Source organism: Cataglyphis hispanica, chromosome 12 (assembly GCF_021464435.1).
Source record: "Cataglyphis hispanica isolate Lineage 1 chromosome 12, ULB_Chis1_1.0, whole genome shotgun sequence".
Taxonomy (NCBI): domain Eukaryota; kingdom Metazoa; phylum Arthropoda; class Insecta; order Hymenoptera; family Formicidae; genus Cataglyphis; species Cataglyphis hispanica.
The window spans coordinates 3,373,913-3,401,386 of NC_065965.1; the positions used below are offsets into that span (position 1 = coordinate 3,373,913).

General features: G+C 25.5%; 5 protein-coding genes across 5 annotated transcripts; all 5 read left to right on the forward strand.

Moving 5' to 3' along the window:
- Positions 1 to 7,945: 7,945 nt before the first annotated feature.
- On the forward strand, positions 7,946 to 9,816 carry LOC126853585 (odorant receptor 4-like). Its single transcript, XM_050599433.1, has 6 exons — positions 7,946 to 8,029; positions 8,347 to 8,753; positions 8,968 to 9,067; positions 9,182 to 9,283; positions 9,481 to 9,639; positions 9,760 to 9,816. The coding sequence occupies exons 1-6, from the start codon at positions 7,946 to 7,948 to the stop codon at positions 9,814 to 9,816; spliced, it is 909 nt and encodes a 302-aa protein (XP_050455390.1).
- Positions 9,817 to 10,808: 992 nt separating this feature from the next.
- LOC126853586 (odorant receptor 30a-like) lies at positions 10,809 to 13,858 on the forward strand. The gene is made up of 6 exons (XM_050599435.1): positions 10,809 to 11,102; positions 12,380 to 12,786; positions 13,074 to 13,173; positions 13,310 to 13,411; positions 13,568 to 13,720; positions 13,802 to 13,858. The coding sequence occupies exons 1-6, from the start codon at positions 10,809 to 10,811 to the stop codon at positions 13,856 to 13,858; spliced, it is 1,113 nt and encodes a 370-aa protein (XP_050455392.1).
- Positions 13,859 to 15,333: 1,475 nt separating this feature from the next.
- LOC126853308 (odorant receptor 67c-like) lies at positions 15,334 to 17,612 on the forward strand. Its single transcript, XM_050598920.1, has 6 exons — positions 15,334 to 15,435; positions 15,743 to 16,149; positions 16,484 to 16,583; positions 16,778 to 16,879; positions 17,088 to 17,246; positions 17,526 to 17,612. Exons 1-6 carry the CDS (start codon positions 15,349 to 15,351, stop codon positions 17,580 to 17,582), a joined length of 912 nt encoding a protein of 303 aa, XP_050454877.1. The 5' UTR covers positions 15,334 to 15,348; the 3' UTR covers positions 17,583 to 17,612.
- Positions 17,613 to 18,823: 1,211 nt separating this feature from the next.
- Positions 18,824 to 20,079, forward strand: LOC126853313 (uncharacterized). The gene is made up of 2 exons (XM_050598926.1): positions 18,824 to 19,123; positions 19,675 to 20,079. Exons 1-2 carry the CDS (start codon positions 18,824 to 18,826, stop codon positions 20,077 to 20,079), a joined length of 705 nt encoding a protein of 234 aa, XP_050454883.1.
- A 3,491-nt stretch (positions 20,080 to 23,570) lies between these two features.
- On the forward strand, positions 23,571 to 26,706 carry LOC126853587 (odorant receptor 67c-like; the record flags this gene model as incomplete). The annotated part of the gene is made up of 6 exons (XM_050599436.1): positions 23,571 to 23,876; positions 24,113 to 24,519; positions 25,779 to 25,878; positions 26,053 to 26,154; positions 26,238 to 26,396; positions 26,647 to 26,706. Coding segments are annotated over 6 exons (1,134 nt in total), but the record flags the coding sequence as incomplete, so codon positions are not given.
- Positions 26,707 to 27,474: the final 768 nt, after the last annotated feature.

Consider the following 27,474-nt stretch of genomic DNA (forward strand, 5'->3'; position numbering starts at 1 on the left):
AAGTAATCGAAAAGGTATGTGCTCGTCAAGCTTTAATATTCTAACTGTGAAACTCGGCTGTCGCTATGCGCGAGATAACTCCTCTTCTATTAAATCAAATAAATTTTATGGATAATTATGTATTTCATATCCTAAATTATTATAATATTCTCTGTAATGTGCGATAAAAGATAACATATTTGATAATTTCATGTTGGTAAATATAAAATGTTATTTAATTTTTAAACTTACATAAAAAATCTTTAATGTCTGATATAAACATTCATGTGTGTAATAAATTTTTATAAAATAATTACAAAAAGATTTTCGATTGATGCATTATTAATGCATTATAATTATAACATAAGTTAAATCAAATTGTTTCATGCGCTTCACTCATATCTTTCATTTATCTGATAAAATAAATTCTCGATAACAATCGTCGTATTATATATATGTGCACAAACTTTAATGAATAGTATTTTAAAATCTATTCTATGCTTAAATTGAATCCATTTCAAAAAGATTAGTCAAACAATCAGATGGGGTTAAGAGAGATTAGCGATTCTAAGGGAAAGTCGAAATTGGGGCTTGTAATTATTTTGCCTAGATTTTCATTGAAGCGCGTGCTTAAGAGGAAAGTTTGCACATTTTCATTGACTGCATAAGTATTCTCTCTTGCGTTAGGTCATAAAGTTTAGCGACAGGCGTGGTGCAAAGTCGATGCGCGCGGTTGTCGCGCGATTAACCCGTTCACGTGGCCGATATTGCATATTCGGGTCAAATAATGATAACGAGCTAAGTTAAACAATAAGCAGTTTCTCGGAAGGACGATATGCTGTCGACAAAAGTTTTAATGAGGATCGAAAGACAAGTCGCTCGATTTCCTGTCTGACATGAACAACCTCGATCTCCTGCCTCTGTCAACTAGATGCGAATTTCAAGCGTCGGCAATTAGTTATACTAAATTGGCGAATAGATTAGACAGAAATAGATCAAGTTTTGCGTAATGCAATTACAGAAGAGATTTTTTTTTTTGTTATTTAATGTGCAGTTATTAATTAACTTCATTTTTTAACGACAATAAAAATGGGGACATCAACTTTTCAGATTCAGATTTATTAGATTTATTAATTTTAAACCAAGATTAATTTTGGTGCATACAAAGATATTAGTTTGTTAATGTAATCGGCATTATATATAAAATATCACAAATTTATACAGTAAATAAAGTATTGTGTTACACACATATCTAAAAATTTTTAAATAAAATTTTATACATTCTATAAATATATTTATAATTACAAATTTTGTTTTATAAAAATAAAATAAACATATCAATAATTATAATTAATTATTTTTTGGAAAAGAGAGAAAGATCCTGTTATATAACACTGAAATAACATATCCAATAACATTGAAGATTCCGATATATGAATGTTTATTGAACTGCGAGCGATAATATCTATGATATTTTGATGTGAAAGGTTGAATGTATGAAAACACATTTCAAGCGCACATTGTGATAAAATCCAACATTTTATCTTTAAAAGATAATATTTCAAATTTGTTAAAAGTTTACTAAAAAGACAGGAAACTGTATGAAATTAAATTGTAAAAGTATAAAAAATGCATTTTTAGAATAAATTTGCAACATTATTATAATGCATTATGTTACTTAAAATAATCTTAAAGAGTCAAATTATATCTTTATCTTAATAAATATGTATTTAATTTCTAAATATAAATCCCTTCGATTATTGTATCGTAGGTGCATAAGAGCCAAGTAACACCATTGTAAGTACTTTGCCCTCTCATCTTCGTTTATAATACTTACGAAACTTCTTTTCACCTTCCCCGTCCACTATTTCCCTTCTTGTAACTTAAAGGATTTATCAGAACAAACGATCAGTTAAACACTCGACGGCAAAAGATTTAGCATTCTTTCCTTTAATTAATTCTTCGTTGATTCTTCGGAATATTAAACGACTAAAAAAGAAAAATAAAACTTATATAAAAGATTCCCTATAATAGCGTTTTAATAAACTTTTAGATTAATATATATCACATTAAATATTAACTTCTATATACTCGTATTTATCATATTCCTAGTATTACTAGAAAAATTTTCCAGTTTTTCTGTATTCAGTTGAATAGAACAAAGAGTGAGCTTTATGATGGGAACTACAAAAGCGTGAAAAGAGAGCAGAAGGTATAGAAGAGAAGGTCGCGCTTGAGAGAACACGCATCCAAAACTAGATTATAAAGTTTCATTGTGTTATCACTACTTAAAGGATTAATGCCTTCTTGCAAAATGCATGTTGAGAATTCTATTCAGTCGTATTGGTTTGTACAAAATCAATGCAAAATTGAGTGAATTGGCGAACTAATTAATTGCAATTCCGTGTCCTATATATAATGCATGAATTATTTTTACTCAAAGATCCGATAAAAATAAATCTGATCTCTTGTATAATATGCAAAGTATTTTAAAATTCACTAAATTTTATTTTAAGCAGATTATCAAAAAAGAGAAGAATAACTTTTTTTTAATATAATTTTTTAAACAACAATGATTTTTAACTTATAAGCAATTAAAAAAATTTTGGAACTAAACTTCAAAATATCACGAAACTTCTTTAATCTAACTTTATATACATATATTTCAATTTTTATTTAAAAAACTTAGTTATAATATATATTATTTATATTGTTATAAATATTGTAAAAACGCATTTTTATGACAATCTCTCTCGTCATTAAAATTAACATTTAGTAGATATTATTAACGGATCATTTGCATTTAGTCATCGTGAATTATTAGTAATACACAATAGTAAAAATAGATTTCAGTCAGAATTGCTACATTTTTTTTTTAATGTATACTTTTGATGTACGACATGATATATAACAAAGATCCTTTTATCCTTTTATATTTATAATATATAAATGCAAAAATTTTATCGTGATTAACATGAATAATATCTTCGCATTCAAAGGTTGAATTTATAATTTATTAGATGAAAAATAAGAGAAAGAAAAGCAAAAATAAATATGAATAATATAATTCTGATGGGAACTGACCAGCCAAATTTTCTTACAAATGTGAAAAAATCGAAAATAAGTGCATCTTTAATACAATGAATCTGTTATAAAATCTATATATTATTTTTATATATATGATTGATGTATGCATGAAAGGCAATATTTTTCACGCACATTGTAGCAGCTTTTTACATCAATATTTTTGCATATGCATATCTACTTGTTTTATGTTATTTTTAATCTTTTTATATTTATTTATTATATTTATTTATTCAGGAGAACAAAGCAATGCAAAATGGAACAAAAACTGCAATGAGCGATGCGGAGATCCTATCGACTGCCATGATTTGTACTATGTTCTCCGTCATGATTGTTCTAGTTCCTACAGTGCTATATTAGTAAGTATCTCTTTGTATATATTATAAAAATATGTATCATGTACAATATTATCTTGATTAGTTCCACAAAATCGTTTTCTATTAAATATTTTTTACACGTGTTATTATAGTAACTGTTTAAATAAAATAGCATTTCTATTACTTCTAATCTTAGTATTATTTAAAAATACATTAACGTACAAGATAAAATGTACAAAATAATACAGAAATAATTTTTTACAGTAGATACTGCTCTAAGGAAGAGAGTGATTAATGATTGCCAACCAATTGAAATATTGATAATATCGCAGACTGCAATCATTTTTTGTACCAGTTAAATTGAATTATTAAATAGATATGTGAGAATGCTTATATATATATGTATATAAGCATTCTCACATATTAAAATGAAAAAGAATTGAAAATGTAATAAAAATCAAACTTTTCATCACAAAACTGCCGCACGCCGCCATTATAATCCGTATATTCATTCAAAAATATGCATGAATTAACAGCGGTGTTCGTATAAACTAGTATGAATTTGATAATTAATCTGTCAATCTGGTTTTATAACTCATTGTTAACGAAACCGCGCAAACAGACTGCTCTGCTAAATTTTGATTCGATCAAAATGCAAAATACAACGAGGGCGGTGCATTTTGTACGGTAAACTCGCACGAAGTGATTAATGGATTATTTTTATAACATGTTTAATGTGTACATACACAACGTGAATTGCTTGTTATCAGCTATACATCGATAATTTTTAATATAATTTTCTTAATATTAATATTTTATTATATCAACACGACAAAATTATATATAGTTAATATTTATGCGTATATAATTTTTTCTTTGTTTATAAAATATTGTTTAATATCAGTTCTATGGAGTTTTGTCTTCCTTTGAGTTTTCCTATTTTCTATTGTAAATATTAATATTTTTTATTGAAGTGGGTTGTAATCACTCTCCGGAAGCAATTAAAATCATTTTTATGAATTCTCGTATTTGACTAGTAGTACATAGAGATGTAAATTAAAAGGCAGTCGAGAACATGTCGTTAATTGCTTTCAAAACCATCCAAACCAACTTTTATATAGAACAATATATGCATTTTAAATTGTTAATTAAACTTTTCATTTCTTATGGATAAAAGAAAGTGTAAAAGCATATAAATGTCAAACCTAGCCAATTTAACTCACTTATCCGATATTGAAAAAAAAAACATTAATTATTTAAAGGATTACTGTACAATTTAACTTTTATCAGCTACATTATCTTAGGATATGCTGCCATCTTACACTTGTTTCATATACTAAAACGATTTAATATGTGTAAAGTTCCGTTATGAATCCAAAATATTGAATTTTATTATATATTGATTGTCTTTACATATAATAAAACATATATAATTAGAATTTGGAATTTATCATTTTGATTGTTTATGAAATACTATTCTACATCTGTGCATTTAAAAATTTAAAAAAATTTTTAAAGTGTATTATAAAGAATAAACACCTTGAAGCTTAAAAATAACAAAAGATTTTTTCTATCCAAGATAAAGCTGTTATAAACCTTAATATCACAATAGCTATGATAAAAAAAATCGACATAAATAATATCTTGATTAATTATAAATGCATACATATATACTGTGGGTATACTCATACTTTAATGGTATCGACTGATGGTATCGATGGAAATAAAGAAGAACAAAATTTTGGATTTTAGGCAAAATTTGAGCAATTTATCTTATTTTAAGTTTGCAAAAAAATTGCAAATTATCTAAGAACAATCCTTAATTGATTATTTACTTTATGGTATCAAATCAATGAACACAAAATCGAAAACGATAAAATGTCAAAGTTGCCACGAAACGTACCAACATGAGTAGCTGGTATCTTAACTTCAAGTATGTCCTGACGTTGAACGATATGAAGAATGAAACTACGCTCGCGCTATGTTTGACCGAATGGTCTCGATAATTTCATTGAAATAGAGTATTTTATCAACTTGATAACCATCATGTTTGCATCATTTAATGCGCGATTGCAGAATGATAATGTGGCGCAACAAAGTAACACATGTTACAATAAGAAGTGCGTGTGAAATGCAATACAATACGGCCACACATGTTCCGTCCATTATTACATGCGTATACAAATCGACGATTGCTCGTTTCGAACGGACTCGACAACTATACGTATCATTAAAAAATACTTTTTTTTTATTTAAAAAGGAAAAATAATTTCTTGTGCAAGATTTCTGAAAATTTCAACAAATAAAACACACTATAAATTTTTACATTCATAATTATTAAATAAAAAAAATAACTAATTTAAAAAATATAAAAGCTTAGTCAACATTTTATAATTAACATTTTATGTTATTTCTTTCTTCCCTCAGAAGTATAGTAATATAGCAACAGCATAGTAATATAAAGTTTAATATATACAGTGTCAAACTTTCACGGGTTATAATCAAAACTGCTCGCGCGGGGCACTATACGCCCAAGCAAACGCGCGCATTCTCGGTGCATTGCAAATTTGAAATGCTTCTTTAAGGCATGAAGCACAATCGGATTTTACGTTGTGCAAAAGAGCTTATTTAGGAATTTCGAGGGAACTCTTCGTACGAAGCGAGTCCATTATGCTTGCGTCGTAACTTTGGTGACAATAATGCTTGAAATAAAATCACAACAATATAATACGGCTGGATAATTATGCAATGCACTAATTAACGAAAATCGTATAAGTCAAACTTGTAAAAGTTAAAAATAGTTGGTTACCAAGAGAAAATCATATGTTATTAAAAGATATGCTATTAAGATTTGCATTTACATTTTAGTACAAATTGCTGACTAGCTTACAAATGTAAAGAAATATTTTTAAAACTTTTATTAAAACAATAGTTGAGAGATTTGTGAATTAAATAAATTACAAAAATTAATTAGTTGCGAAAATTTATTGCACGATAATTGAAATTTGAAATATCAACAGTTGTTCTGTTCATTCTAATCGTTTAATGGTAAAAACCAACCGAAAATATAAGTTGCTGGCAGGTTTAATATTATCTGTTGTTGATATCATAATAAAATATACGATTTTGTTATCGACACCGAGAATGCATTGTTAGACAGTCACTATAACGAGCTACAGTTAAAGATAGTCATCATGGGCATTTTTATCGATATCAAATGGGCTCGATCGGTCCAAACGCAAAGATAATTAAAGAACAATATTATCAATCATTTTATTATAGCGTTATATCCATGTTTTATAATACTATATAAAACAATATTTTATTATTGATAATGAAAAGTTCTACATATTTCACAATAAAAACTGTGAGAAATGATAAAATAACGATATTGTATTTAAAATAAAAAGATCACGATTTAATTATGAAAAAAATATTGTATAAATTATTCGTATACATGCATTGTCATATACATATATATAGTGACACGTAAACTGTTTAATACAAAAATATATTTTATGTAAATATTATAATTTTTAATTTTTAATCAATTATTAATCTTAATTATTCAGTATCATAATCTTGATAACATATGTCAACATTATGACGTAAAGTCATTAAGCTATGGTGTACAAATATTAAGATTTGCCTATCAGTTTACAGTATATGCTAGAATAGAAAAAAATTATGTAAGCTCATAAAAGATTAAATCCATATAAGAGAGACATGATCCTTATTCAAAATTTATGAATATGGATATGCTTTATATAGAGCAATTTTAAAAACAAAATAATGACATCTCTGCTAAAGTTAAAGATAAATTATATTTTCCTTTACTTCTGTCTTAAAAGACAAAAATTCTTAAATATAAGACAATAAAAACCAGTCTATTGAAATTACCACATTATTATATTTTTGATTACTAAATAATCTTGTTCTCGAATCAATACATAAATTTATCAAAGCAATTCAACAATAGCGTATGTGTAAACATTTTTTATCTTCTGGCAATAACATTTTAAAGAAGCATTTTTATGCATGTTTATTGAAATTTTTTTATCAAGTATTAAATTTCCTACTTGATCCCATGTTAATGTCTTTTTCGTGTCGTTTGCAGTCAATGCTAATCTTCACCTTTGAATAAGTAAATCATAATTATGTTTGCTAGAATAATTTATTAATTACCACTGTACATCATTAAACATGTTCACGATAAAAAATAGTCTAATTAAAAAATAAGCTATTAATTCACCAACTTTATTTTCCATTTACAATTTTACCAGAAGTATTCTATACCAGAAAGAGTATCAAACGTGTTTCTCTTTATTCTTGTGTTTTGAATTCTTTAAATAATGACACTGTTACATTTGAAAATTCATCAACTGTTCCGTGTTATACACATAGGCAATATTATAACGGATACGTGGCCGAATAATCCTAATAAGAGAAAATTTACTTTTATTTTGCGAGAAATTGATTGGAGTTTTACATTCTTGATCTTACTGGCCATAGAGATATCATTTATATGTTCTGTTTATAATTATTGGAATGATGTATCGATAGTGATGAAGGCTCTAGCGCAATTTGTTACTGGGATGGATTTCTTACTTAATCTTATCATATTCAAATTAAGGAAAACACGCATACAGGTATTTGCAGTGCATCAACTTTTATTCTCAAATGTTGTCATAAAATAATATATATTTTGTGTAGTAGTACATTTATCTATTACTCAATATTACGTTATGTTTGATATTAAAATAATTAAATAAAGTTTCTTTAGATATACAATTAATAAAGTCTCATAAATTTTTAATGTACTTTTAACTCATAAACTTTTATATGTACTTCAACTTAAATAGTAATACTATTTCAACAAAATATATATTGTTCAGTTTTATTATTTATGCTCTATCGTTGAAGATATAACTTTTAATTTATTTATAAAAATGTTAATTAAATTTAGAAACTACTGAAAGAAATAGAAGATTTTCTTCGCACTTCCAACGATAATGAGAAAACCATTCTGCAGAAATATACGGATCGTTATACCATCTTTTTCATATTGGTTGCAATATGCCATTGCTTAGGCTTTTTCGCTTTCTGCTGCGGTCCTATTTTTCTTTCGACAAAGTGGCCTATTGAAATATGGTATCCATTTTCTATTGAATCACCGATGGCGATATGTATTTTTTACATCTTACAAGTATACGTTATCATGAAAGCTGGACTTAATTTCATTGTAATCTTGATGTTTGGCATGTTTTTTCTGTATTCATCTGCAAAATTAGAGATGTTATGTTCAAAAATACAAAGTGCGAAGAATAAAAGCCAGATAAATTCATGTATTAAGAAACATCAGAAAATAATCAAGTAAGTGATGAAGAACTTTAAAAACTCTTTAAAAAATCGTAAAAGTATATGCAAAAGATGCAGTTAGTTTTTAAATATTTTTTACATATTTCTGTAGTATTAAAAATATAATAAAATATAATTAATTTATTAATATTTTAACATAATAATATCAATATTTTAGCATATTAATATATGGCAAGTAATAAAAATATAACTTATTTTTTGTAATTAGATACGTGAATGAAGCAAGTCATGCTGTGCAATATATTCTTTACAAAACAAACATTGTGATGTCATTAGTTATTATTTCTAGTACTTGTTCAATTATTCGCGTATGTTATATTCTTATTAATATGTAATTATTTCTTATTATAATCTATCATTCTCGTCGTTTAGCGATATTTATTTGACTTTTATCCTAAACTTATTTCTTTTAATTAATATAGGGTCGATCATTATGGGTATCATATCAATTTGTTTTTATGATAATCTGCGGATGTCAAAAATTATATCTTACTGCTTGGACAGCTGACGATTTGATGGAAAATGTAATTAATAAAAGTTAAAGTTCTTTGTTTCTTTATTTAGTAAATTAATAATATATTATAAACAACATGAATGTAGCGTATTTGAGTTTGTGTGAGCATAAAAACTTTTACATTTGTACAATAATTTTGTCAATAAAAATTAATCAAAGCTTTATTAAAATAATGATCAATTAATAATGATATTGTTATTATTCCAGAGTGTACAAGTTGCAATGGAAATATATAGTATACCATGGTTTGAAAACTTACAATATAACACTAAAGATATATGTTTCATGATTCAAAGAAGTCAAATGCCGCTCGGAGTCAACATAAGAGGTCTTTTGCCAACATTATCTCTTGAATATTTTACTAAGGTCATATTTTATGTCTTTTTTATAATAATATATACTATTTTATAATATAATATATACTTTTTTATAATAATTTTAAACATAATTGGAAATAAAAATATAATAAAGATTCTCTTTTTACAGTATTCCATGACGACGATATCTTATTTGACAACAATGAAAACAATAATTGGTGATTAGAATCAGAGAAGGCAACATATGTGATAGCTTTCACATCTGTTAAACCATTGTATGAGCAATATAAATTAGTAATTAAATATCAACTTTTTATATGTATCAAATTAATTAAAATTATTATTTAATATTAAAAATTACTAGTCTAAACAAATCTTAAAATTTGTTTTAAACAAAGTTTTATCGAAATTATTTGAGATAAAAGTTCCTTGAAGATTTTCAGACAAACTTTTACCTGTCTACTTTTTTTTTCTGCTCAACAATACTTATAATTTAGATTATTAAAATAAAAATAGCAAAGTAGCAATTTTGTTTTAAAACTTTTTTTATGTCAGATTGTAAAATAGTATAAACAAATACCACAAGTAATTATTAAGATAATATCTGTCTTTTATTGTTAAGAAAAATTCTATGTATGTGTTTTGTAATATATTTTACTTTACAAAAAATAAACACTGGTATTGATATAACAATCTATTAAATAGGTTGTCAATTATATAAACTATATTAAATTTCTTGCATGTATCCCTTATGCATATTATTCCGGAAATTTTGCTAAAGAAAGAAAATGTTTATGACAAGGAATACGATGATATTCTTGTCTGTACCTTACTTTTACGACCTTCTCTACATTCTACACTAGTCTCAAGCATTATTATAATAAAGAATTAATTATTTTAATGAGCAATAAATAGCAATTCAGACAGCGTTTAAGGAAAATACTAGTTTCTATTAGCTTTGAAACCATGCTTTAAAACTCATTAATCCCATTTCTTGAGACTATAATTTGTCTTAATATCTTCGTGGAAAACAAAATGCGAAATGCTATCTATTAAGCATCCCCATCTATATATTAATTATTTACAACTTATAATGAACTTTGATTCTCTATACCTTTAATTGCGTTCTCTCCTACAATAGCGCGTATGTTGAATGTTTAATGATAAGAAGTCGAGTACATAGTTTGGGTTGTATTCGAGAAATAACTATATGCAGAAATGGCACGTTTTCACTTGAAACCTCAACAACTGCTTCAGATTCTTGAAATATTAGGAGTGTTATCCAGTACATCGCCAAAACCAATATCTGGAAAATTTAACATTATTTTTCGAACTATTGTTTGGTGTCTCACCTTCGGCAATTTGATATTTCAATTAGTCGGCGAGATGCTCTTCATTTATCACAATCAAGATGATAGCATTTTGGTGCTAAAAACTATATTCGTAGCTGCTTGTGTTTCTGATGGGGTCCTAAATCTTATATTATGCCACATTCAAAAAAAGCGACTTCAAGTATGTGATAACTTCTATTATTTTAAATCAAATACAATAAAAACGTCTAATAGCGTGCAATAGTAAGCTAATTTGAAAAAAAAAATACAAATTTTTCTAAAAATGATAAATAAGTTTAAATTTATACATAAAGATTATATATAAGAGTTGCATAAAAATTACAAAACATTTTTATAATTTATCTTGTAAATAATTAATGTTTTTATGACAATTTTAATAGACTTATTTTATTATAAATGTATTCATGTTTAATAGAATTATTATATCTAATTTTATGTTAAAAATTGTCATTAATTTTGTGTTTTATTATTTAGTATGTCTTAGTAAAATCTATATACAGAATTTTCTTTACAAATTTTTTTGAAACATTTTGATATATCTATTGTTTTTAGAAATACGAAAAAAATCTTTGGAAAAGAGAGAAAAATTTCATTATTTGAGTAAACAAATGTAATAATATAAAACAAATTTTTGCTCGCAATTTTTTCTTAAAATTATTTCGAAATTATTGTCTTTTCCTTAAAATTGAATTATATTTTTTGATGTGATAACGTCATAGCAGATATTAGAAGAAATTCAAAATATGATACCATGAGTTTCAGTACAAAAAATTAAGAAACATTAAAATAAGTTAAAAGAAGTACAAAATAATTACAAAATTTTAACATTTTATTTAAAACATATATTTAAAATAATAATATATAGATATGTTGAACCATCTTTTGAGCACAACAAATAAATAAACGCTAAACATATTTATTATTTCTTAACTTAAATTAAAATGTACACTCTAAATAAGTTCTTTCATATTATTTAATATTATTATAAAAATATTAAAAATTGTGTTTTCTGCAATAATTGATAATATGATATCATTAACATTATCAGCTGACAAAGCTTTGAGTTGTACGCAATATATTATTGTAAATAACACATTTGCTAATCGCTTAATTGGAAGTAGTGCAAACACTGGCTATCTCATCAGATTTTACCTAAAATTATCATTTATCAGATTTTATCTAAAAACCTAGATAACTTAACAGCTAAATTTTCCCGTGAAAAAAAAATGTTAAAAAATAATTGTTTCAAACAGCATACCGTTATAATATCAAACCTATATTTTCAGTGGATCTACTATTTCTTTAAATAATGTTTTTTAATTAATTTCCTAAACATTTTTCATATTTTTAAAAACAAGAAAAATATTCAAACTTAATGTACAATTTGCGTGAGATTTGATAGAATATGTGTGTATGTACTTTTAAAATCATTTACAGTATCTCTTTGAAGAAATTGAAAACTATCTACAGACTGCCGATAAAAATGGCATAAATATTCTGCAGAATCATGTAAACCGTTATTCTTTAGTATTAGCAGCAAATACTTTTTTGCTGTCCTGTGCTGGATTGATCATCTGCCTTCGTCCTCTGATCACAAAAGACCGCTTTCCAGTTGATGTGTGGTATCCATCTTTTATGGATACACCATTTAGATCATTTTTAATTTATGTGTCGCAAATTTTTGCTGGCACAGAATGTGTTCTATGCTTCAATACAGATATCTCAATTGCCATATTTCTCTGCTATTCGACAGCTAGGCTGGAAGTATTACAACATAATTTAGAAAGTACAAAAACTAAAGATTTTATACATGCATGTGTTAAAGAGCATCAAGATATTATCAAGTAAGTAGTGTATTTATTTTAATAATATTAATAATTTATAAATATTTCTGTTTGCTGTGTTTAACATAATATTTAATGTTATATTGTTAAATATATTTCAATACTATACTTATTAATACATTATATTGTGTATGTGTATACTAGCAAAAATGTTTGAAAAACACTTTTAATTAAAAGATACATACAGATTCATCTATTAATTTGTAATAAAAAAGTTAAGGCATATTAAAATAAAAACAACAAACTAAAACATTTTTGTATCATTTTGCTTATTATCAAAATATTAGGTTTGTTGAATTGACCCAAGATACGGTACAATATTTAATTCTAAAACTCAATCTTACTATGGGCACAGCTGCAGTTTGTAGTCTCTTTCCATTGATTATTGTAAGTTTATTAAAAAATTCTTACTATTTAAGATTTTTTATTTATTAAATTGCATTTAAGATTAGCACTTAAGAATAAAAACTTTATTTCTTTCTCTCTTATCTTAAGATGTTAAAAATTTTATTTTATTTTAAAGGATCAACCTTTGGCAGTAAAAGTTCAATTTATATTTTCATTTCTTAGTGCGTGCGAAAGATTTTACATCAGCGCATGGTCAGCAAATGATTTGAGTGAGATGGTAAATAATTTATTAAATATTTAATTATTATTTTAATATATTAATAATATTATGTTATTTTATCGATTAATTATTGTGAAAAAAATATTAAAAGTTAAAAGGATTTTATTATAGTTATATATTATAGTTAAATTAGATAACTTTGCAAAATTTTAGAGCAAACAAGTAGCATACAGCTCTTCGTTCGAAGATTATATGACACCAGAAACTGTAAATGATATTTTGTTTATAATACTGAGAAGTCAAAAACCTCTTACAATATCGATGGCAAGTTTTCTTCCCGTTCTCTCTTTAGAATATTTTGGAAATGTAAGACAGATTTATATTTATTAAATATCTTTTTGTATGTAAAAAAATTAATAAATTATTAACATCCGTGTTATTTTGCAGTTTATGATAAAGGCATTCTCTTATTTTACAGCAATGAATAGTATAATCAATACTTAACTTTATATATCTAAATACTGTTTAATGCATAATCCTTATTTATTTGTTTGTCGCACAAAAATTATTCTAGAAACTGCTCTCTTGACGTATTATGATGCAAGTAATTATTTTTTTTCTGCAATATAATATTTTCAATTTAAAAATACCCAAGGCTATATTATATTTTGTTTTAATAGAATAAAACTTAAAAAATCATAATTCTTAAATAAAAATGTACATTTTTCTGTAAAACAATTATACTATTAAATATTATATTTATTTTGCAAGAATACAAAACGTATATAAAATTATTGAAAAACCTTCTAAAAATAAAAAAGAACGCTCAGTATATAAAAGATGTCAAAGCACATAAAAGTAATATTTTAATTTTAGTCTATTGTTACCATACTTAGATAAAAGTTTGAATCGACGATTTCACCATATCACTCGCATAATATTACCACTACCATTGTGACATACACAATTATCAAACAAGACTTCACTATTCTCGGAGATACATATGTGTACATATACTGTATCTCCATATTAAAAATATATATATCTATAAAAGAATAATTTGATTTCTATATTTACTTACAATTATTAGATAATATCTATAGAAATCTTTACAAATTTTAATTGTTTTTTATCGTAAACTTTATGGGATAATTATTGTATTTGATAATAATAAAATAAAAATAATATTTTTAATTAGAATTTAAGCAATTATTTTATTAATATTAATTAGAAGACAAAATAATAACAATGTAAACATTATTATTTTATTAAAAAAATAAAACAAATATTACTACGAAAAACTCTTCAGCTAATTTTATATGATCTTTGTTTTTTTCTTATTATACACTGTATATATCGTGTATATTTCCACACCCACTGGTATAGATACTTCTTAGACATTAATATCAGATATATTCCAAAATAATCTATGCAAATTGCCAGGTTTATTAAATGAGAAAATAATTGCGGACCATTAGCGTGTGAACCTTAGAACTGTAAAATATAGATTTAATGAAAGCTGAATATCAGCTACGTTTAAAGCATTTTCATATCTCACTTCCATTGGTATCATATTTCATTTCCTCTATCATTTGTAGACCATTAATTATTTTCTTCTTAATCATGCGCCTTGCGAGGAATAGATAATGAAGCATCGATTTATGTCGTTCGGTATCGCCTCCTATAACAATAATGTATAGGTGAATTTCGTGCAAAGCAAAGAAGATATAAATATATCAACAAATATAATACAAGAAAAATTCGCGTTCTCAGTAATCTGCGTTATGGCGTTAATCCGTATAAAGATTCATCAGGTACTTCGCATTCTCGAATTTTGTGGGACGTTCACAAGCACGTGGCCGCCAGAATCCACCGCCGGAAAGCGAGAAATCTTCCTTCGAGATCTCGGTTGGACTTTGGCAATTTTGAATGTGTTGGGCTCGTTGCCACCGCTGATTCTTGGTGCATGGTATTCTAAAAATGATATTATTCGAATGATGAAGGCACTGTCTGAATTGACAGCATTGATGGAAGTACTGTTCAATCTAATTCTGTGTAGGATAGGAAGATCACGATTACAGGTTTGATTTTCTGTTAGCCTGAATACTAAAACTTTATACACAATATTAAATCCATATATTATGTAAAAACATTTGCTACGATAAATTACTATTTCTTATGTGAAGAATATACATAATACAATATGATAGCAGAGTGCATATAAAGTAAATATGGCACTGAAAAAATGTATATAAAATAATGTTACATATCTTTACAAGTATAATCTGAAATCTTACTAATTATAATTTTTTAAAATAATGCAACATATGTCAAATACAAAATAGTTATGTTAATTGCTATTATTGATACGTATATATGTATATACAGAAACTTTTAGCACAACTGAGGAACTTTCTCAAACATGCTGAGTTACATGAGAGGCATATTATACAGAAATATATAAATCGTTATTCGGGCTTCTACGCCTTTGTTGGAATATCTTATATCCTGGCAGCCATCACTTTTTCCTTTGGCCCTTTGTTCTTATCGATAAACCTCCCAATGGAAGCATGGTATCCATTTTCTACCAATACTCCCTACACTAGAGGTATTCTTTATATTTTACAAGTATTCGCCATTTTGCAAACTGGATTTTGTATCACGGTGGATTTCATGATTGCAATGTTCTTCTGGTATTCGGCTGCGAGGCTGGAAATGCTGGGACAAGAATTTCAACAAATAACACACGAAAGTCATATAAAAAATTGTATTCAAAAACATCAAGAAATAATAATGTAAGAAATTAATTTTTTCAGATATAAATATCGTCAAACTTCTATTATATCATATTATTATGCAATCTATTAGACGTTAATATAAAAAATATTTTTTTTAATTATCTTTTATCTTATAATAAAGCATATTAAGTTGTGTTATTTTTATGAGATAGCTGCAAGCTTATTTTTATGAGCAAACTGCATACTTATAAAATTAGTCATCTAGATTAAAATTATGTATACAAAATTATATAGTCTTATTCCGAATATACAACAAATATCTATTATCAAATAGCAATAATATAGTACAAGAAATGCCTATAATTATTGCCGTAATTAATATCACAATTAGTTTTGTAGAGGAAGTTCAGTATACAGTTCAATATTTAATTTGCAAATCAAATATTACAATGGCCAGTGCCGTAATTTGCGGAGCTTTTCCCTTGGTTCATGTGAGTAATTGCAATCTTGCCTATTTATTATATTTTTTGCTTATGTTTTCGAAAAATTGAATTATTCTCATGTACACAGACAAAAAATAATTTTAAAAAATTACAATACAAATAATTTTAAAAAATTACAATACATATATATATATATATATATATATATATATATATATATATATTGTATTTATTTAATCTAGAAACAACCTCTGGCTGTAACGGCACAATTCATCTGCATGGTATTGGGTGGATGTGAGAGACTTTATATTACGGCTTGGCCGGCAGATGATTTAGCAGAAATGGTAAATTATTAGCAAATAAAATATTAGATTACAGAGAGAGTATGTTAATATTAAATACACGTATATTATATAAAAAGTTAACTTAACAAAATATTTTTTAATGTATATAAATAACATTCAAATTGTGTTGACCATCTATCTTGCGTATTTATACACAACTAGACAGATTATATTTACAAAATCTGTTTGTCTCTCCACAACATTTTAGAGTCAACAAATTGCTTGGTCTGCATATAATATACCATGGTTCGAAAAATCTCGTAAAACAATCACTAATATATCTATTTTTATACAAAGAAGCCAGAAACCACTTTTGATATCTATGGGCAGTATGTTTCCAGTGCTATCAGTGCAATATTATGCTAACGTAAGATACTCATTATATTATATAGTTGATTTTTTTTAACATGTAAAAGCTTTTGTCACTAACAATGTCTTTTTTAGAAATATTTATTTATACGAATATATTAAAACACTTATATTTATCATATATAATTTAATTCTCGCATTTCGACAAAAAAATATTTTTAAAAGAAAAGCGAAAAAAAGAAAAATATTTCTCCATATAATTAAAATAATGCAATAATTATTTATCAAATAACTTGATTTTTTTATTTTATAAAATATATATATTTTATCTTTACAGTTCCTAAAAACTATTTCATCCTATTTTATGACGATGAGAGCTGTAATTGCCGAATAAAGCAGTGATCTGTCTAAACGCTATATTTTGCGAGAAATGTAAAAACATTAAAAATATATTATTATGATTAGATTTCTCAAATTTATATACATGCACACATAAAAATATTCTAAACATAATGTTATTTCATAATTAAAACTAATTTAAATAGAACTATAATTATTATTAACATACTAATGATGATAAGAGATGATCTGATAGTGTCATATTTATGTGACACATCAATCTCAATACATATGCTCAATACAATGCTTGTGAGTATGTGTGTATGTGTGTGTGTATATGTGTATTTGTATACCACTTTATTCTGCTAAACATATTTAATATATTATTATATTTAAAGAAATTCTATTTTATAAACATTAATAAAACATGATAAAAATGTTTATACTAAGTTTTTGTTAAGAAGTACTTTTTGCAGTAATTAATGTTTTTTTTTTAAATATGTACGTCACATACATGGAGTACATATAGATATCCCAAATGATAGAAAAAAGCTTAAAAACGCTTAAAAATAACAAGAATATATCTTTTTTTCTTTTAACCTAAAACTAAGATTCTTATTTTTAAAGTATTGCATTCAATATTGTATATGTACATATTTGTTGTACATAATGTTATTAATATTTAATTAAAAAATATTTTTAAAAAATATTTGTTCAATATTTTGACAGTTTTTATAATAATTATTATTTACAAAACAGTAAAAAATTTGTTTTACTTAATATTACCTTAAATTGTTTCAATATTATCACTGCAAACTCATTTTTTCTTTAGCACTTTTCTTCTCTAGCACTTTTCAGTACTGCTGCTATATAAAAAATAAATTAATGTATGGAGCGATATTTTATTGTGGTTTTATACTTAGATAGTATTTTAAGTTTGTATTCAAAAAATGAAATAAATAAAATAGCAATGCGTGCTATAAAATTATAAAAATTACAGAGTACTAGAAGCAAAAAACGGATCAACAATAATATAGAAACTTATTGCAATTATCGAGGAATTTATGCGTGCCATATATCGCACGCATTTTAACTTTATTTCCTATGATCATGGGAGTAGGTAGTAATTACTATGAGAGATCAAACACTAGCCAACAAATAATAAATGCGCTATTGATTGCCGTTTCGCCTCCAACTGCTATTTCTTTTTCTACAATATTTTCTTGATGCGCCATTTATTGTTCGTGTCTCGTATTTATCTAGAACATCTTGTAGAGCGGATATTGATGCCACAATATGGCAATCATTCATCTGACATTTCAACAGCTATTATACCTTCTCCGAGTGTTCGGGACTATTACCAACACTTGGCCACCTCATCCAAATATTGGAAAATATGAGCTGTTTTTCCGTAATCTTTATTGCTTCGTTATTACTTTCATATTTGTGGCAGTGTGGTTAGGAATTTTAATGAATCTATTTAAAAATTTGAATTCTGATGTCGGCGAATTGATGAAGAACATATCCCATATGACATGTTCTGTGGAAGGTATTCTCAATTTAATTTTGTGCACAGTTCAAAGAAAACAGCTACAGGTAATAATATTTATCAAAATTATTCTTTTAATATACACTAATAATTTTTAATAACTATGTCTTGCAATAATTCTTTTACACTAATGGAAACTGTTAGTAATTAATATATAATTAATTATATAATTAATTATATAATTTTAAAATATTATTATTGTTAATAAATTTTTATTAAAACATAATAATAATAAGTTCGCATAATACCTTATATCACCAAGTGTCTTGATTCTCTTTTATCAATTTTCCCGCTTAATAATTAAAAATTTTATGTAAAAAAAATTATTTTATTAATTATTCTGTTAATTATTCTGGATTGCAAATTTGTAAATATTAGAAATGTTTAACTTAATCTAACTGCATTTTTAACAGAATTTTAATTATATAATTTTATGTATTGCATTATGTTGAAAGTTTTTAAAAATATTATAATTATAAAAATATTATAATTATTATAAAAATAATTATTTTTGATTTTTGTTGTTAAAAAATAATTATATATTTTTATTTTCTCTTTGTGTCGAACTATATTATGAATCGTTTCTAATATGTTTTAGAATCTAGTGGTGAGTATCGAGGAATTTATGAAGTTTTCAAAAGAACACGAAAGAGTAATTCTACAAAAATACATAGATCGTTATGTTACATTTATAACGATTGTTGCAATATCCTTCAGTATGGCAGGTTTTACCGTCATTTGTGCCCCTTTATTTATGCCTCAAGAGTTTCCCTTGAACGCATGGTATCCGTTTTCAATGGAACCACTGTTACGAAAGATTATTCTCTATGTTGCACAAATATACGCAACCACATACACTATTTTCTCTCTTAATGTGGACATTATGATTGCTGTTTTCTTTTTCTATTCAACAGCTAGACTGGAAATGTTAGCTTTAGAAATAGAACAAGCGAATGAATTTCATATATCGTCTATCAAAAAACATCAAGCAATAATAAAGTAAGATAAAAATAAAATATCTTTTAAATCTTTTAGAACATTATTACAAAATAGCATACCAATTATCTCTCTAATCGCAGAAATTTAATTAATACATCAATTTTTCAATTCTTCAATTTTCTGTCTTATTGTTAGAATTTTCATTAATAAAAGTTTATAAAAAAACAATTGTTTTAATAGTATTTTATTTATAATTTTATTTTTTATTCAAACACTAATATATGTGAGAAAATATAAATTTTTTTATGCTACAACATATGTGTTTCCCCTTTCTCATTATTTCTTATAAATTTTATTAAGTTTTATAATATATAGTATGTTGAATTTATTCTTCGATTTACACATTTCTATATATATGAGCAGCTTTACTTCAGAAACACAGTGGACTCTTGAACATATTCTTTTTAAAACTAACTTCACGATGGCATTTACTGTAATCAGCGGTGGTTTTCCCATGTTATATGTAAGCATTATGTAATATAATATAAATATAAATAGATGTATAAGTTTTAATATTTATAATTTTAGAAACTTTAATTTTCTAAACAGCTACATTCTTTGGTTTTGGTTCCTCAATATATATCTATGCCTATAGGCGCATTACAACGAATGTTTATCACAGCATGGGCAGCCGATGATTTAAAGGAAATGGTAAGTTTTTTTTTTTTAAAATAGTAAGTATGATTTATATAATAGAACTTTCTTAGCAACATACATACATATATATATAATTTTATATACATAGAAGAAAAAATATAAGATAATTTGTAATGCACTTTTATTAATAGAGTACACAACTTTCTTGGTCGGTGTACGGTGTCTCATGTACTAGTAAGATGCAAAAAAAAAAAAGAATAATATTTTCATAATGCTTCAAAGAAGTCAGCAACCGATTTTGATATCTATGGGTAGCTTTTTACCTGCTCTTACTCTAGAATATTATGGCGATGTGAGAAACTTTTATTAGTATATACATATATAATACATATTTTTTTCAACAGTATATATATATATATATATATATATATATGTATATATTATTTTTATATTTGTAATATATTTGAAAAAATTTATATTGTGTGTATTTGCAGTTTGTAACCAAAGTTTTGTCATACTTTATGACGATGAGAGTAGTAATTGCCGCATAAGTATAACTATAGATTAGTAAAAGTATAAATTAAAGATAACTGCAAAATAAAAAAAAAGAAAGCAAACATAATATATATATAGATATATATGTAGATAGACAGATGGAGAGATATACATATGTAGATATATATGTAGATATACATGTATAACATAAATATATGTAGAGGTATTAAAAATACATTTTAAATTGTGTCACCTTATTTTATTAGTGACAAATTGTTTTTTATAACATACTATTTGTATTTTTATTTTATGGTTTAGTAAACAACATACTATTTGTATTTTTATTTTATGATTTAGTAAACAAAGTAAAATATACTAAAATAATCAGATCATTCATTAAAATAATAATAAATAGAAAATTTTTCAGTATTAGACTTTTAAATATTATTATTCTAATAATAATCTTTTATAATCATTTATATTCTTTAAATAAATACCTTTTTGTATTCACAAATATTGCTGGTTTCTAACAACATGCATCGCATCTATGTAAGTAATTGATAAATTAATAAATAAAAGTTAGCGTTTGCTGATATGTTTTAATCTCTACAATTAGTTATCAATTAGTTTAAAAAATGTAATATTTTTACATAAAAAAATATTTTTATTTTTGGCTTTAATGTTGTTGCAATTGCACTTATCTTGTACGAATAAATACCTTTTTATGCAGAAGTAAATGAGTTCCAATGATACACATTGTAACTTATCGATAAGTAAAGTTTAACGTTTGCCGATACATCTTAATCCACGGTGAGTTATACATATAGTAGTAAGTTTCTTAAAGATGTTAAAAGCTTCTAAAAAATTCAAAATATTAAAGTGTATAATTGTACAATTTTGCAAATATTTTGATAGATATATACTTAAGAGTATTGCTTTTTACTGCGTAAAATTAAAAAGCAAATTTTTTTTTTATGATTCTGTAAATATTATTAATAATACATATAAAAAGCTAAATATCAGGATCCTATTTAAAAAGGAGCTGTATGCATTAGCTATGTCAAAAATTAATAAATCTAATACATTTCGAGATTCATAATGGCACTTTTAGATTTATTAATTTTTGACATACCTGATCCATGATCAGTTTCTTCTTAATGTTTTAAAGGATCATATTATCTTTGTTTGCATTTAATTTTTTTAATATAAAATAGTATAAAATTTAATATAAAATTTAGTATAAAATTATTTTTTTATAAAATTGATATAAAGCATATAATTTAATTATTTTAAAATATTACCAATTATTTGCCATTATTATTAATTGTTACTAAATAATTATATTTAAAACATATATAAATATAAATATTATCTTTTTACATAACATTTTTTTCAATTTTTTATGATTTTTGAATATGTAATTACGAATTTAGCGATATAATTCAATTTATTTTATAATTTACAAAAATATATACATTTAGTTACGCTTGTAAAAAATGAAGCATAAAATCTCGTTTATATAAACTAGAATAAGAAACTTAGATTACTTAAAGAATTCAAAATTATTCAAGTTAATAAATAATAACTAATATTTTATAAAAGAAAAATTTTGATATTTTATATTAATTAATACAAACCACAATGTTTCAGTATTAAAATTTCAATGTTAAAAAACATGATTTTAATTCACATTAGTATGCACTACTAAATAGATGTTTGCTTGTTTATCATCGAATATCACTATGGCAAAGTCAGAGGAAATCTATTTGCTTTAACAGAAAGGTATTTAGCACTTCCTACACTTCTAACAATCGAACAGCTATTAATAACGCGCATAATGTTTAATGAATTAAGTGTGAGAGTTTCACGGTAGTTCAAACATCACATCCTATTACTGCTTTGTTGTAACTTGTTATTATTCTCACACATAGATGCAATGCTAACCAAGGGTATGATTATGCAAGTACCTAAAGGGATACTTTATTCATTAACAGACTAGTTTCCACAACAAGCTTTACACATGAAGTTACAGTGCGTCTCAAAATCGATTAATGTAGTGTGTAATCACATTTGAGTTTCTTAATAATAAACAAAAATACCTAAGACATTTTTATGCAAAATTTTAACTTACATTGATAAGTTGATATAATTAATGTATAATTCAAGTATAGCAATAGCCATAAGATGTTATGAAATCTTTAGTACAATTATCATTTATGTGGATTCAGCTGTAACTTATCTTGTGGATAATTCTCGTTGGGCTCTTCTCTTTGCTCTTACAATGCGCAAACGCAAAATATTAGAGAGAAGGAAATTCATTGGCATACGAGTGTGCAAGGAGAATTTATCTATTACTGATAGCCAACGTGTTCTCCGTGCTAATAACGTGTTTACAACGTATGTACAACTACTATTATCACCATGAAGATAACGCCAAGCAGAGCTATACTTTTTACAAAAATCAGCGTAGCATTGATATGCGCCTGGCCGCAATCACCAAAAATAACGAAATCTAGAGTTATTCTTTTCAGAGCTTGCTGGTATACGTGTTACTTCTGCAGTATCTTATTATTACTTCCGTTGTTAAACTCAATTTATGAATATCGTGACAATCCCGTGATTTTAGCAAAGTCGATCTGCCTTTCTTGTGGAGTCATTCAAGTCACGATCAAAATGATGGTGTGTCGTATACAATATACTTCCTTTCAAGTATGTATTATATATCAGATTTGATGAATCTTTTACTGAGATAAAATTTAATATATTTGCATGTGTGTAAAAAGAATTAATATATAATTTTTACAAATTATTTTAATTATTATTAAATTACATTATACTAATATATGCCTAATGCAAGAATAATTTTGCAAATGAGATTGTAATATAAGAACTAATTTTTATAACAATATTTAGTACAAAGTATATTATAATACATATAATTTCAGATGCTTTATTATGACATGGAAACGTTTTGCAAGCAGGCAGATGATAAGACAAATATTATTTTGCAACGTTATGTTGACAATTACAAATCTATATACGGTGCTTTTACTTTATGGTGTTATCTGGCCTCCACGAGCGTCATTTGCGGACCATTATTTCTTCCGCAACAGTTTCCGACTGATGCAAAGTATCCGTTTTCCGTGGCACATCATCCAATAAAAAGTATTATTTTTTTGCATCAGTCATTTGTCGGCTTACAAGCCTCGGCCGGATTATGCATCGATTGCAGCATTGCAATTCTTTTATTCTATTCAGCGGCAAGATTAGAATTGTTAGCCCAAAAGATCCGCAATATCAAAACTGAGTGCGAACTCGATGCATGCATCAAGCTACACGATGAAATATTAAGGTGAGAATTAATAATTCATCAAATCTTGTATATTTATCAAATCTTTATAAATATGTGCACATGCATTTTACGAGCTCATATAATGTACGTATATACGTAATACATTATGCATTACTGAAAGATATTTTTAAAAAAGACGTTTTGCAGATGCACATGTGTATATGAATGTGAATATAAAAATAATTATATAGTTCGGAATAATATAAAATTAATAACAGCTAAAAATACAGTTAACAATGCGTAATTAATTAAGCGTTTTAAAAATCAATTTGAGACTTTCTTATTTAATGTAATCATTTCTGGTTTATTAATTAGATTTCGAAAAATGTCATGTCTAATTTCAAATATTTTGTAAATACCTTTAAGCGATTTTTTTATATAAAATTTATTATAATAATTAGATTTGATTTATTTTTGCTGAATTTATGCTGGTTAAAAAAACTAATAATATTATAACAATATCTAGCTTTATAACTAATCTATTTATGGGTATATAGTGACAAGGATTATTTGAAATCTGAATGCTTCAATAATAAAAGCAATTTTTCTTTTAAACAACGGAAGAGTTGGTCATAATTTCTGTTTTAATTGCTCACACCTAATATATTTCTTGTCTATATGTATATCTATTAGATTTTTGCATGAAACAATAGTTTGTAGATATTTAGAAAGAATCTTAAATTAAAGATTGAAATTTGTCAATTCGATCTCAAATCGATCCCTAAAACACTTAATTTGACTGCGAATTTTTACAGCATTTTTGATTCTTATTAATTTTTTATAAATATAAATTATTGTTAATCTTATCTATGCAAGTTGCTAAAATATGTAAATTAATTTGAGATATATAGAAATAAAAAAGTAGCTATATTTTGCTCTAAATAAAGTTAAACTTAAATTATTATTTAAATATGTTTATTTAGCATATGATTTCTATAATTGTGATATTTTAAAGTAGAGCTCCCATATTCTAGAATCACCAAGAAAACTTCCCCTACTCTAAAATCTTTCGTCATTTCCACTTTCCCTCTATTCTTGTACATGCGCAGAATGAAATGTGTATTCTTTATTTTAAATATAAATCAGATGGTCACATGATAAATGTGATAATGTAAAATGGAAAACAACGTAAGAATCTTTTATTTTATTAAAAAATGACAATTAATTCAGAACGAGAAAAATTATCATAAAACAAAATAGAGGAATAGCATTTATTCCATACTAAATACTATTTTTTAATTAAATATCACAATTTTCAGATACATTAGCAAAATAATTAACGTTGTATGGCCATTGGTTTTGACTACGATAACAACGACAGCTATGGGTGTTGTTTTTGGAAGTTTAAATATAGTCACTGTAAGCATCACGTGAGTTATTTTATTTGTGCGTGTGCGTATAAATAATCAGTTGTGACAAAAAAACATCAGATCTTCTGATTAATTATAAATATATCTTTAAATATTCATATTATATTGAATTCCAAGAAAAGATGTGTGTGTGTGTGTGTGTATGGGATTTTTTAATAAATAGGAGCAACCGATAGTGGTCAAAATCCAATATATCATCGTAATATTTAGTGCCAGCTTGGAACTCTTTATGTGTGCTTTTCCAGCTGATAATTTAATGCATATGGTAATGTTATTTAACTAAAAATTAGATCAATTAAAATTTATTTTAGATAAAAACTGCTACTAATAATTTATTTTTCCTTATAGAGTAGCAAAATTTGCTTTGAAGCATACGAATCGAAATGGTATCAAGGAAGTGTAAGCATGCAAAAAAAGATCTATCAAATGATTTTCAGATCACAGAAACCTGAAGTTATTCGGATTAATGGAATTCTTCCAGCTTTGTCATTACGTTACTACGCAGGGGTAAAGACCGTACATTGCATGACTTTTTATACGTTTTTATTGAAGTTAATGCCTTGTCTTTTTAATACGCATTATTAATTTGATACTCTAACTTTTTATGAACACATTATATACATATGTAGATACATTTATAGTATAGATCACAATAGATCTACAATACTAATAAAATTTTTACATTTTACTGTATATAAAAAAAAAATATCTAATTATAATTATGCCTCCAAAAATAATAAAAAAATTTTTATTGCAGTTTTTGTATACATCCTGTTCTTATTTTAATGCAGTACGTTTAATGGTAAAAATATCATGAATTAAAAATGTTTTGGAACACATGGTAAAGCATATTTAGTAAATTTCTTTCTGGTATTTTTGAAAAATATTAAATACGTTTTTCATCTTGTTGAATATGTAAATGTAATACTAAAAATTATATAGCAAAATAAATCTATTTTGTTCTCTGCAAGCATTATGTATAATATATAACACACAATTAAACACAAACCAAGATTGATAAACAATAAAAATTATTATCTAATAAATAATTAATAAGAATATTAACATTCATTAAGTAAATTAAATCCACTTATGTTGTATATATAATAAGATCTACATTTAATCTTTGGTTGTTTTTAAAAAACATACTTTACTTTTTTTAAACATTTGATAGATATCACTCCATAATAGTTTTTTAAGCACTCCTAGTCTATTATCTATTGTTCCACTATCTATAAAATTACAATTTTCTCTCTTCAAAGAATGCGTAGCAACATATGAATACATTTATAAACAAAACTCGATTCTTAGAAATACCGCATGTCGATCAGTGTAATCACATCTTGCTTCCTGCATATGTTAGTTTCACATGAGGTGTTGCGTATCGATTTATAAAATATATAAAAGAAGATATAAGGGAAGGATGGTGCCCGCTCAGGTATAAGCGGAAACGCCTTGTGGTATTTATAAGCAGAAACGCCTTATTGCAAAACCTACAATAAAGGTGAAGAAAAACACCTGAAACACCTGAAGTACCTAAAGAAAAGTGATAGATAATTTACGATAATTTATAGTTTCGTTTTCC